The sequence below is a fragment of the Bidens hawaiensis genome, unplaced genomic scaffold, assembly GCF_021521415.1.
Source record: "Bidens hawaiensis isolate Kalapana, Puna unplaced genomic scaffold, B.hawaiensis_p1.1 tig00000820_1, whole genome shotgun sequence".
NCBI lineage: Eukaryota > Viridiplantae > Streptophyta > Magnoliopsida > Asterales > Asteraceae > Bidens > Bidens hawaiensis.
Genome location: NW_027491048.1, coordinates 2,659,594 through 2,673,193, shown reverse-complemented (window position 1 = coordinate 2,673,193; position 13,600 = coordinate 2,659,594). Strand labels below are relative to the sequence as shown.

The 13,600-nt window shown below is 34.8% G+C and overlaps 1 protein-coding gene and 3 pseudogenes across 3 annotated transcripts; 3 read left to right on the top strand and 1 right to left on the bottom strand.

Annotated features, from left to right (window-relative positions):
* The first annotated feature begins 296 nt into the window (after positions 1-296).
* Positions 297-2,895, top strand: LOC143542564 (cytochrome b-c1 complex subunit Rieske-4, mitochondrial-like; annotated as a pseudogene). Its single transcript, XR_013136922.1, has 2 exons — positions 297-549; positions 2,031-2,895. The product of XR_013136922.1 is annotated as a cytochrome b-c1 complex subunit Rieske-4, mitochondrial-like (transcript).
* A 2,268-nt stretch (positions 2,896-5,163) lies between these two features.
* On the top strand, positions 5,164-5,919 carry LOC143541305 (uncharacterized; annotated as a pseudogene).
* A 1,216-nt stretch (positions 5,920-7,135) lies between these two features.
* Positions 7,136-9,777, top strand: LOC143542553 (peptidyl-prolyl cis-trans isomerase FKBP19, chloroplastic-like). The gene is made up of 10 exons (XM_077035118.1): positions 7,136-7,217; positions 7,320-7,368; positions 7,573-7,713; positions 8,192-8,277; positions 8,377-8,427; positions 8,571-8,651; positions 8,756-8,800; positions 9,270-9,325; positions 9,422-9,497; positions 9,582-9,777. Exons 1-10 carry the CDS (start codon positions 7,140-7,142, stop codon positions 9,678-9,680), a joined length of 762 nt encoding a protein of 253 aa, XP_076891233.1. The 5' UTR covers positions 7,136-7,139; the 3' UTR covers positions 9,681-9,777.
* On the bottom strand, positions 9,745-12,525 carry LOC143542543 (sterol 14-demethylase-like; annotated as a pseudogene). The gene is made up of 2 exons (XR_013136917.1): positions 12,086-12,525; positions 9,745-10,915 (listed from the first exon to the last, which is right to left on the bottom strand). The product of XR_013136917.1 is annotated as a sterol 14-demethylase-like (transcript).
* Positions 12,526-13,600: the final 1,075 nt, after the last annotated feature.

Genomic DNA, 13,600 nt, shown 5'->3' with positions numbered 1-13,600 from the left:
AACCGAAACCTGTTTCATACCCGAAACCGAGTTTTGCCAATACCCGAAACTCAGTTTTTCAAATAAAAAAAATTTCCTCGAAAAAACATGATAAATACACGAAAATACTCCGAAAAAATGCAATTCCTTATAAATTCAATCTATACCCGAAAAAAAACTTGAAAAACCCAAAAATATGGGCTTTTTAATACCTGAAAATAAGGTATTTAAATACTCCGTTTTAGAATACCAGATTATACACGACTCGAACCCGATGCAGAATGACCAGACGACTTCTTCTTTTCATTTCATTTCATTTCATTTCATTACATCGCATCTCCGAAACCCTAATTCGGTACCATAGAGAAGATCTGAAATCAACAAATCATGCTGCGAGTCGCCGGAAGAAGATGCTCTTCATGGTGGTCGTCTACACCGGCATCATCCGCCATCGTATCTCGCAATCCAATCAACGGACACGGCGTCGATCAACATCCACCGATGATTCCAGATCCGGTTTTAATTCAAACCCGTCGTACCTCAATTCTATGGTTCTGCAACATATCAGAGGTCAGCCGGTTCAACGCTATTTCTTATATTGTTATATTGATTATCGATTTGATTAGATGCGTATTTGACCTGATTATTTACTGTTTAGACGTTTTAGGGCAACGTGTTATTTGTTTGTTTGGTGATTTAATATTATTTGAGCTAGAAATCGTATACCGATGGTTTGCTGCGGTTTTTGTCGTGGTTAGTGATGGACGTTTGTGAGTTTCGGTTAATTCGAACAACTTTTTGTTCTTTTCTAGGAATTTAGGATTGCTTTTTTGGATTTTATTTACGCGGTTTCTGATGTTTTTGGATGTTTTAGATGGCGTTTTTGCTTGTAAACGGATGTATCAGCCGATATTCATTTGTTTATCTGGTTTTATGCTGTGTTTCCGAGTTTAGTTTAACGAAAGATATGAAAGGAATTGGGAGGAAGCCAGAAAAAAATCGTGGTTTCGTAGGTTTTTTAGGGAAAGAAATGTAGAGAAAAGAAGGAATATTAGTGTTTCTTTTTTTTTTCTAGGAATTTTGGATTGTATTTTGAATTTTCTTCACGCGGTTTATGATGTTTTAGATGCCGGTGTTTGCTCGTCAATAGACGTATTAGCCGATATTCGTTTGTTTATCTGGTTTTACGCTGTGTTTCCGAGTTTAATTTAACTAGGGAAATGAAAGGGATTGGGATGAAGCAAGAAAAAATCGTGGTTTCATAGTTTTTTTAGGGAAAGAAATGTAGAGAAAAGAAGGAATATTAGTGTTTCTTCTTTTCTAGGAGTTTAGGATTGTTTTTTTGGATTTTTTTCACGCGCCTTATGATGTTTTTGGACGTTTTAGATGCCTGCGTTGCTTGTCAATAGATGCATCAGCCGATATTCGTTTGTTTATCTGGTTTTATGCTGTGTATCCGAGTTTAATTTCACGAGGGATTTGGAGGACGCCAGAAAAAATCGTGGTTTCATAGTTTTTTTAGGGAAAGAAATGTAGAGAAAAGATGGAAAATGAAGGATTTTGAACACAAGTTTTGTTTTTATTAAATACGAGAACACATTTTTAGTGACGTTTTGAAGATGTAACAAGACTGAAAGAAGATAAATTAAATACGTGTCAAATATTCAGTTTGTGATGTCATTTTAATTTTTTGTGTTTATATGAAGCTACTCGTTAGCATATGTTTGTCTTGATAAAGAAGTTCATTTTTCAATTATTTGAAGAAGCATCAAGAACATATCTTCTATCTAAACTGTTAGTTCACATCCATGTTAGGTCAAGTGGTCACCACAAATTTGGATTTTGGCGAATTTAGATGCTCTAGAGCGTGTAAGCTAGTGCAGGCTTGATATGTTGTTTCTTATGAATCATTTGGTTGATTGTTCTGCTTGTCAACATTATGCTGCCTAAATAACTTTTCATGCTTTGTGTTGATACTTGATACCTCATGTTCAAGTTCATAAACCGAAAACCATATAGCATTATGGTTTAATTTATTTTTTTTATTACAGGTCTGTCTACTGGTTCAGTTGCTCCAACAAACGACCTAGGTTTTCAAGTCCCTGCTACAGTTGCAGCGATTCAGAACCCAACTTCCAAAATCACTTATGATGAGTACAACCATGAACGTTATCCACCTGGCAACCCCAGCAAACGTGCATTTGCATACTTCGTGTTGACTGGTGGGCGATTTGTTAACGCATCACTAATCCGTCTTTTGGTACTCAAGTTTGTTTTAAGCATGTCTGCAAGTAAAGATGTTCTCGCTCTTGCTTCTCTTGAAGTTGACCTCTCAAGCATCGAGCCCGGGACCACGGTCACAGTCAAGTGGCGTGGGAAACCAGTTTTCATCAGGCGTAGAACCGATGATGACATCAAGTTAGCCAACAGTGTTGATGTGAACTCTCTTTAGGGACCCACAGGAGGATGCGGTTAGGGTTAAGGACCCAGAGTGGCTCATAGTTGTTGGGGTGTGTACTCATCTGGGTTGCATTCCGCTGCCAAATGCAGGTGACTTTGGTGGCTGGTTCTGCCCGTGCCATGGTTCTCACTATGATATCTCTGGAAGAATCCGAAAGGGTCCAGCTCCTTATAACCTGGAAGTGCCTACTTATAGCTTCTTGGGTGACAATAAGTTGCTGATAGGGTGAAAATGTTATGAACAAGGTCTAGTATAAAGACTGCAAGAAAGCAGGTACTGTTGGTTTAATTTTGATTTCATTTCATTTTGTGTCAGAATTTTGTATGTGCTGCTGCATTTGAGTTTTGAATAAGGCAGCATGATTTGTTTGGAATAACTAATACATGTTGTGATTTCTAAATTATGGGGAAATTGTCTGAAGCTCGGTCTGATGGGCCGGCTGTTGTTTTCCGTTACATGTTCTTTTGAGATTTCGAGGTTTCGGGTTGGTTTGCTTATTGAAATTTTTATTGCCACAATGATTCTTTTTGGGGGCTTCAGCATAAAAATGATTTGTGTAGTAATATTACAAGTTATACAACAAATTAAATTTAGATATGAAGAAATCAACTCTTTACATATGCTGTATATTATAGGTATATATCATCTTCTAAAGTTTTAGATTTTCTGATAAAGTGTAATTTATGTTACCGCTTTCTGCTCATATGATTTTGTTTTTTAACTCCAAGACCAACAGTTGTGTCTGCCATTCGCACCAACTCACATGGTTAACTGACATGCGACAAACCATATCAACGAAAGTTAACAAAAAAATACAAGAGGCCATATCGATGAGCTTGATTTGATCTTGTGATACTTCAAGATTGACTAAACAAATCCGAATTAACAACCGCAATAGGTTGACACATTGGTTTGTCAAATCATCATAGAAACTCGTAATTGGATGCATGTTATAAATCATGTAGACACGGATTAGATCAAGCAAATGGGAAAACTTTAGTTTGAAACTCGCTTTCAGTGGAGTTACAGAATCACAATGAACTTGTAGATGTCCATGATGTTCAAATGATTATAAGCAATTCACATGAGCACGTCGCCGTTTTTGTCACATAGAGGGAGGGAAATAGACGAATAATGTGACATAATGATTCATGTCGATAGTCTAATACAATTTAAAATAATATCCACAAAAGGATGACGAATTGGTTGGCCAATCTACTTGGAAACCCATGATTAGAATATGATATTAATCCAAATGATTGAAGACAAATTAAGCAAGAACTAACATACTAGTTAAACTTATTCTTTCGGCAAAGGTGCAAAACGGACACTATGAATTCGTCCATATGACGATATCCATGATGTTTGAATGACTGTCAGTAATTTGCATGAACACATTGTAGGAAAATCATTCATAAATGTATAAATAAAATGCAATATAAAATGAAAAAGTGAAAAGATGTGTAAGTCGTATATATACTGTGAATTAGTTGTATATATTAAGGGTTACAAGTAACTAGTTAACTAATTGAATACCCTCTAACAATAGTTAATTGTAGAATGATCTCTATAAAACCATGTATCATACATGCAACGTACAGAAAACGAAATATGGTCTTTGTTAAAGACCATATATAACGTACAAAATTTATATATGCTTGTTTTGTTCTTATTTCAACCCTCCAAATCTTTGTTTTAATTTATACTTTCATTACTGATGTCTTTTTTTTTATTACGTGCCTTTTGTCCATTGTCATTTACTCATTTTCATATCTGCATTGTGGTGTTAAATCTTGATCAAATATATATATATATATATATATATATATATATATATATATTTTGATCGGTAAGGTTAAAATGTTATTCATCAAACACCCATTAGTCATTACATGTTAACCGGTATGACTTAACCACTTAAATCTATTAATTTGCTCGGTTTTAGTTACATGCAAAACCGCAACCAAACTTTTGGTTTATGCATACTTTACACCTTGGTACCACTTGTTACAAGCCGTTTGGTTGAAGACTATTTCTTAAATATAAAATATTGTATGCAACATAATAATTAAGTGTATATCATACTGTATGTATGCGTATGTTAAATATAACTAAATAATACATGTATGTATATAAATAAATAATAATAAACGAGTCGAATTCTAGCATCCTTGCTAGGGGTATTCATAGTTTGTTTCAACCATTTTTGATGAAAATTCCGAGCCAAAATGTAAAATACGGTTTCATGAAACGACAAATCAAACTAGTTGAGTGCGAGTCACTCTATTGAACCAATCGGTTTATAACAGTTTAACGGCTACGTTAAAAACTTATTGACTTACGTAAAACATTATTTTTCACTTGCCACCCTTCTAAAACAATTGACTTACATAAATAGGTCTTTTTATTTTTAATTTTTTGGATTTTGTTTAAGCTAAGGTTGTGATTTACTAGAAGCATTTGTTTATTTATGCTCAATAGTATAATCTTTTACATAATGTAAATTGCAGGCATTATATGCAATTATATTCCTTTTATTATTATTACTAGGTTAAAAACACGTATATTACACGAGTTGATTAAAAGAAATATAAAATAAAGCATTTTTTCTTTAAAATTTTAGGCTTTTAGCAATTATCATAACGGAAGTTCGGGTATGTAAAAGTGTGACATCACACTTCTGCTGACTTAATTCTGTTTTAAAAGTGTAAAATGCAGCCAGAATGGTGAAAATGGAAGCCATGTTAAAAGAACAACTCTTCATGATCTTTATGAAATGCAAGGACAAAGCCCATGGTATGATAACATATGCCGCCCTGTTACCGATCTTGTTCCCCTTATCGAAAGTGGTGTTAGAGGCATTACAAGCAACCCAACGGTAACTAATCTTTTTTGTTATTTATTGCAGCTCATATTTTCTTTATCTAGATATGAGGCAGTTATTGATGCTTATTTAGACGGGTTAGAGGCTTCAGGCCTAGATGACTTATCTAAGGTTACAAGTGTCGCCTCTTTCTATGTTAGTCGAGTAGACACATTTATCGACAGTATGCTAGAGAAAATTGGAACATTTGAAGCACTTGACCTTCGAGGCAAGGTACAAAAAAAAATATCTAACCGTTAAAGTAAATAAATAAAAGTTTCACTTATAAAACCTTTGGATATTTTTTTACTGTATGATGATCATCAACTTGTTGGGCCTGACATGGTAAACCATTTTAAGTAACCACTTGTAAGATGGTCATACAAAACATTAACCGATTTGCGTTGATCTTGTTGTTTAGGTGTCAACAATGCCTGATCAAGCTCTGCAAGCATTTATCGACCATGGGACGGTTGGACGAATGATTGATTCAAATGTAACCGAGGCCGAAGGAATATACACACAGTTGGAGGTTGAAGGATTAGTTTCTTTCAAGGAAAGCTTTGACAGCCTGCTTGATAACTTGCAAGAGAAGGCTAATTGCCTAATTCTATGAAATTAGTGAGCCTTTAAACTTAAAATATTTGTTTGCAGTATTTGATTTGCATCAACAGAGTTAATAAAGATTGTGTAATGGGAATTATTAAGTGAAACGATTAATGTTGTTGTTATATCATATATGATGGTTATTTGTCACTGTTTCTGTCCACTGTTTATTTTTCAATCTTTCTCTTTACATGTTATATGAAAGTATCCATTTGGTTTTTATTTTTACCTATTAAAAACAAAGCTTGGTGGACTGGCAAAAATGTAAAATATAAAGATTAAAGACACAATTACCTTGATGATTTCTTTTTAACAAAATATTTTAGGTTAAAATTTTGTTTTGAAAAAGATAGAGCTTTTAAATTTATCTGAAGCCCATTATAAATAATACAAGTTTGCTACATGAATTTGACTAGTGTTTGCAAAAGTACCAATACAATGGTTCCAAGTTAGGTTAATTTTCCTAGTATTTTTTTAATATAATTTAATCCAAATTAGTTTATATAAGCAATAAATACTTCACATCAACATTTGTAAACATAAATTTATGTTATAAAAATAAATAAATAAAGTAACAGTGTATAAATTTATTAATCAACAAAAGTCCACTTATTGTTTGAACTTTGAAGTGCAATATTGACATTTAGAAACAAGACCCTGAAAAGTCAAAATTATTCAATGGTCAAGCCTGCAAAGCATAATGCACAACTTGCAAAGCCCACAACCTTGCATATTACAAATAAAAAGAAGAGGTACATGAAGGAAAGATAATAAGCCACCACACAAAAAGACCACTTAAGGAGGACGGAAACAACCCTAAAAATCAATGATACAACTTAGTTAAGCAGGACATTAATTCATGTATAGTAGAATATGTGAGACAACCGTAAGTTGCAAATTAATATATAGACATAATTTGTCCCTAGCCTTTTTTTAATATAAATTAATCCAAATCAGGTTATTTAAGCATTCAATATTTTACATTAAAAAAAGAGATTTAATATTTAATTAAAAAATTAAACCCAAAAAACAATACCACAAAAAGTCAAAATCATTAAAATGGTTTTTGACCCTTGAAAAAAAATGTATGGTGTGAGAGATGAGATGGGATAGGATGGTAAATCCGTTAAGGCCGTTATCTTTTTTTTGATGTATGTATGTATATATATGTTTGTATCTATTACTTGTTCTGTCAGTCTATGAACTCTGTAACGGAATATTGTTGCAGAAATGGTGTTGGCGGTTGCAGTTGCAGCCATTGGATCGATTCCTTCCTTCTTAACCCCTAAATCTAAATCTTCTTCATCGGTACTCCTAAATTATTATTATTATTATTATTATTATTATTATTATTATTATCATTATTATTATATAAACCTAAATTTGTTGTTGCATCACCTGATTTTGCAGCAACGGGTACACAAACGAACTAATTCAAATCGAATTCTTGTATCATCAGGTTGGTAACTTGGATTAGCACTTCAAATTATTGGTTTATATATTTTAATTCCTTCATAAATGTTATTTGTGAACTTAATTATGTTATTTGTATACTATGAATCTAAGACATTCGTAAGTTATATACCGTTGCACCTATTTATTCTATCGAAATCGCTCGTCTCTTGATTGCCAACTAACCTGCTTCTGTGCTTGTTTGATGCAGGTGGAAGTGGTTCGTTAGATGATGCCAAATCGGCTAAATTTGATCGAAGAAAATGGTTGGTGTCGTCTGTCGGGTTATTAGCAGTGACTTTGGGAAGTGATTTAGGAGATGGAGTTGCTTTGGCGTCTAATTTTGCTGACAGTAATCTTCTTTTGCCTTTTATTTAGTGAAATGTTTATTATCTGCATTGCGCTTTTTATAAATTTTGGATGCAAATTTGTGTTTGAAGCAATGTGTAATATATCTGTTACTTTGCGCTATTTTAACACTTCTTAGTTGTCATCAATTGGGTTCAAGAAAATCGATTCTGATTATCTGATTCTTCAATGGTCATTGTATCTGCAAATCATTACATAATCAGAATTTGTCGAATATTGTAAAATCGGAAATGGTTATCACAGCTTTAAAGAATAAAAGCATATCCAAACATCATCCCTTGCAGCCCATTTTGTTACAACGGTCATGTGTTTTTGGTTTATTCAGTATATAAATTGGGTATGCACTGCAATGCTGTTATAAAAGTATTTAACATGATTGTAACTTTTACACGGGGGTGAAAATTTTCTTGATTTATAATGTTATAGTAATTGAGTATATATGTGATTTTTTTTATTTGCAGTGCCAGCGTTAAAGGGAAAGGATTATGGAAAATCAAAGATGAAATATCCGGATTATGCTGAGACAAGCTCGGGACTCCAATATAAGGTTGTTTCCAGGGAGGATATTAATAATTTCTTTTATATGTCTATTTTATTTAGCACATTTTTTGCTATACCTTTTTAAGTTCAAAAACTGAATATGCAGGACTTGCGAGCAGGGAATGGTATAACGCCAAAGAAGGGAGACACTGTAGTGGTATGCCAGTATTTTTGTACGTCCCTGCTTATGTTTTTATGTAAATCATTTTAACATGTAAACACAATGAAAGAAAATAGAAAATGTTAGGAAAAAGAAAAGTGAAATGTTGGAAGAAAGTTTTGATGTAGTGAATGCATTAGGTTGATTGGGATGGCTACACAATCGGTTATTATGGTCGAATATTTGAAGCTAGAAACAAGACCAAGGGTGGTTCTTTTGAGGTATATCAAACTTATCATTGTGTTGTTCCAAAAATTAATGAAAAAACATGCAATATTGTTTTTATCAGCTGTAGATTTGCATTTACTGTTTTACAATTTTGCAGGGAGATGATAAGTCCTTTTACAGATTCAAATTAGGTTCCCATGAGGTACTTTCGTTTTAACCTGTGCTTTTAGTAAACGAGTAATCAAGGGGAGTTTAAATATGTGTTTTGAAAGTGGTTGTACTAAATAACGAGAAGCAGATAATTAACTGTACAAGTACATAGAAGATAGTGTTTAGGCATGTTTGTGTTATCCGAGAAACGGTTTAACTCAAACAAAATGTAACTTGTAACTTATTTGAATTGTGTGTAGACAACTTTAAAAGTTCCCCTTTGATGTATCAAAGTCTCAAAACTTACACGTTAACGTAGATAACCTTCATTTTTTACCATCTGTAGTAGCCAAAGACAGTTGATAGCCAAAAGTTTGTTTAAGTTTGCCCAAAATGGGAAAAACATGCATTTTTGCGAGAAAAGCCACATTTTTATGAAACTGGAAATGATAGTCTCAATTAAGTTTTGCAACAAGTGTGATCTGTTAATCCAAAGATTTAAAAAAAATGATCATTTGCAGGTGATACCAGCTTTTGAAGAAGCTGTTGCAGGCATGTCTTTGGGTGGCATTAGAAGGTAAAATTTCAGCTCATGATGATTATTAATTCATCTATACAAAACAATTTATGAAGTAAAATTGTTTGCTTCATACATTTGAACCATTTTGTTTAGGATCATCGTGCCCCCGGATCTTGGATACCCAGAAAACGATTACAACAAGAGCGGCCCAAAACCTACAACATTTTCGGTAACATCATCGCTTTCTTTATTCCTGCTTCATATAATAACCTGACAAACATGTCTAATACTCTAACATCTACATTTTCCACAGGGTCAAAGAGCACTGGATTTTGTTCTAAAGAATCAAGGATTGATCGACAAAACGCTTTTGTTTGACATCGAGCTTTTAAACATCATACCCAACAACTAAAGTATCTTTGCTTTTATTTTTTCACACAAGCAATGTATTACATTATAAAGATCACATCTTTTTACCTCTGTTAATCTGTTTTCATATCCATAGAGTTGATTTGCAAAACATAACCAATTCATTCCATAAATAAAGTTCCCAAAAATTCAAATTCTAAACAATACATAAATCAATTCAAAGAGGTTAACATCAACACCCTTAGCACAACAGAATCAAACCAACAAAACGAGCGCTAAACCTACTAACACTGCAACGCTTTTCGCTTATAACGAACCATAACCTTCCCTTTGACACCAACCACCATAGCATTCCAATCCGTCTCGGGAAAGGGTGAAATCAATTCCAACTCAAAGTTCCTCAACAAATGACTTCAAATTGCCTTAATTTGAAGATAAGCAAATGGCTCACCTAAACAACCATGCCTTCCACCACCAAACGAAATGTACGAAAACGCCCCTGATGTCTTATCTTCCTCTCTACCGGGCCCAAATCTATCAGGGTCATACGTGTCCGGATCTTTAAACACGTGGCAGACGGTTGGCGAATGCAGGTGATGTGGCAACGATGTGTCCTTTCGGGATGTCGTAATCCTTACCTTCTTTTGTAGTCACGGTGAAATCACAGTGCGAGCTGCGTAACAACATGATTAGCGGCGGGTGAAGCCTCAATGCTTCTTTTATACATCTGTATAAAACATTCATTTCTGATAAAATATCATGATCCACCTTGTCACCATGGTTTTTCAATATGTCCTTTTGTTCATCGATCACAGCCGCCATGTATTTCGGGTTGCAGAGGAGGTAGGCTCCGGTCCACGTGGAGGTTATCGAGCTCGTGTGTTGACCAGCAAACAGGGCAGCAATGAGAAGTCCGGTGACCTCAGATTCAGTGGTGGGACGACCGTTCTTGTACTTAGAATCAATAAAGCATTGCAGCATGTCGTTTTCGGTTTTACCGCTTTGCTTACGGGAATTTATGATGCTGGCAAAAATGTCAGCTAGTTTCTTGCGGGCTTGGTCACGGCGACGGTGAGCGGGGATCGGGAGGTATGGGAATATGACACTGATGGGCTGCATTCCATTATCAAGATCATGGAACAAAGCTGACACGTCATCAAACAGCTTGTTGCGAACTTCTTCACCGAGTAGACATCTACTGGCTGTAAGAATGATTAATCTTTCTAGCTCATATTTTAGGTCCACTTCACCACTGTCACCCCATTTGGAGAAGTATTCCTGCATTATTCGAATCATAATATAATGAAACTGATGATCATAAAGATACTGCACTATACAACCCGGAAAAAAAAAACCCGAAACAAAAACCCATGGTTGGTTTTTATGTTTTCATAAAAAACGAACTTTCGGTTCAGTTTTGGCTTTTCTTGTAACTAAAACCGAAAAATCTGAACCGAATTGAACTTACAGATTTTCATTTTTAACATAGAATTTGAAGTTATTTATTACAATTTAATATATACTGCAACCCATAAATTTTATCCCAAATGTATAATAATAAAATAATTATTAAATAACAAACAAATTTAAGCCCAAATTCATTAATTTTGACCATTTTTATTTCCGTCCCACGTTTTCTAGCCTAAATGGAAAAGCCAAAAAAACCAAAACCGAACTGAACCCAACCGGGAAAAACAGCTTTTAATTTTTTAAAAACTCAAAAACCAAACCAAACCAATCCATGCACACCCCTAAGGCTATGTGTAGTGAAGGGGCTACAAAATGGAGCGTTTTGTGGCATGTGGCGCCCAGTCAGCAAATGGTGGGTTTTTGTTTTAGGGGTGTGTATGTATATATATATATATGTATATGTATATATGCTACACACAAAAGATTAAAATAATAATAATTGAAACAAAAAATCAGGCGACAAAAACTAGGTTTGTAGCCCATTACACATACTCTAATATTGTATACCAGTATGCATGTCACATCTATAGACCATATAATGTCACACAGGCTATATGATGAAACTAGTTCATTTCTTGACCATATGGTCTTTATGACCATTTTCTCCCTACCATACAGCCCGTACGACACGTCAACAGTTTCTAGACACTATGACATTCGTTTATATCTCCAGCCTATAACAAAAGTTATTACTTCCTCCATCACATGAAAAGTGTCCACATTTTCTTTTTTTTTTCCGTCATAAATGTCCACTTTCAAAATTTATTAGCCAATTTCCAAGTTTACCCAACACACACAACTAACATTAATAAACAATATCGACAAACCCAATTTCCAAGGGCATTATCGTCATTTGGTAAGAAAAAAAAAGTAATCATTCAATCTATCGCACCCGACAATCAGAATCATACATATATAACTTTAATATTCACTGTGCAAAAAACCCCAAAAATAAATTTCATAAATATTAAAATTTACCTGAGCCTCAAACACCATCTGATCCACATACCCTTTAAGCTTATTAACCCTAAGCGCCTCAGTAAAAAACCTAAACTGCTCCTGCCGAACCGAATAGTCCACATCAAACACCACACCCGGTCCAAACGTCGGCACATTAAACTGGTACACCTCTTGCTGACTCAGATCTGACTCAGACGCTGGGTCCAATCAAGAACGTAATATTCTTATTCAACAGGTTGAGTGTAAACACCTGACCCAGTTTCGGGTACTCTTGTTTCAACATTATTATCGGACCCTTTAAGAACCGGACAAGTCCGCCGAGGATAGGCCAGGTGGTGATGACAGGTGGCAGGCGTTTACGGGATCTGGGGATTAAGAAGGTTGAGATGAATTTGGCGGCGGCGATGGTGGCGATGAGGAGGGTTACGACGTTGAGAAGCTTTGGATCTAAATCCATGGTGGTGTGATATTCTTAGTACCTGGGATAAGTTAATACAAATAATATTAACTAGCACGCCGGGTATGTTAGTAAAACTCGGGTGGTGATATATGCACGCGTTGAGGCGTTAATTTAACATGGATTCGGTCGGTTTCGGTTACGTGCTTTATGATACTGGAAATGAAAGCAAAAATAAAACAAAAAAAAAATGAAAATTGAGGTGGCCAAATAGGGTGGTGTCGGTGGGTAAAATTTGGAAATAGGTAAAACCGAGCGCTGTCGATCCCGGACGGTGAGGTGGTGAGTCTACTCAAATTCGTTCGGTTTACGTCACTTTCGTAATACTGTACCAGAACTAAAACAAAAAACAAACACTTACTTGTCATTCGGTCGGTTTCCGGTATCGTGGTGAGTTGTGCGAATTCGCGGTTCTGTCACTTTCGTTACGGTACCGGATTTAAAACTGAAAAAAATTGGGATATGGTATCTTTTCGTTACAGTACCAAAAGTAAAACGAAATTAAAAAAAAAAAAACAATGCGTTGACCAATATGGTGCCGCTAAGTGGCCTAATGGGGATTTAGCGGCACCAAAGCTCTCAATTGTTTTATATAATAATAATTGGGTTTGATTGGTTTGGGTCTCATATGATAAAATATTATACCTGTAAGATATGATCCGGACCGTTTAATGGTAATCTTAAGACCTAAAAACCGAACTTATTTTAAATAACTGGGTCTGATCTAGATCGGGTCTCACATGTAAGGTTAATTACCTAGTTAATGCTGACACCTAGTTTTATAAAAGGTTAATTACTATGGGCTAAAGATATGGGAACAGGTGAAAGGTGGATTTGGATTTGGATTTGGTGATCACATGTTATTGGGATGCATACATGTGGATCCAGCTTGGTTTGTTTTGGATTTTAGCTTTGGTTTTTGAGGGTGTGTGGTGCTAGTATATGTACAAGTGTGACATATGTTTATCCTACTTGGTGCCTTGTTGGTTGTAATTTAATGTTTTGTTGAGTATAATTAACAATGAGCTTTAACCACATGTAAGTATAAATCAGGTAAGACTCGTGAGATCTGATAT

Coding starts and splice junctions, on each gene's coding strand:
- LOC143542553 (XM_077035118.1), top strand. CDS start 7,140: ATGGTGTTGGCGGTTGCAGTTGCAGCCATTGGATCGATTCCTTCCTTC. Junction 7,218..7,319: donor AATCTAAATCTTCTTCATCG/GTACTCCTAAAT, acceptor CTGATTTTGCAG/CAACGGGTACACAAACGAAC. Junction 8,428..8,570: donor AGAAGGGAGACACTGTAGTG/GTATGCCAGTAT, acceptor TGAATGCATTAG/GTTGATTGGGATGGCTACAC.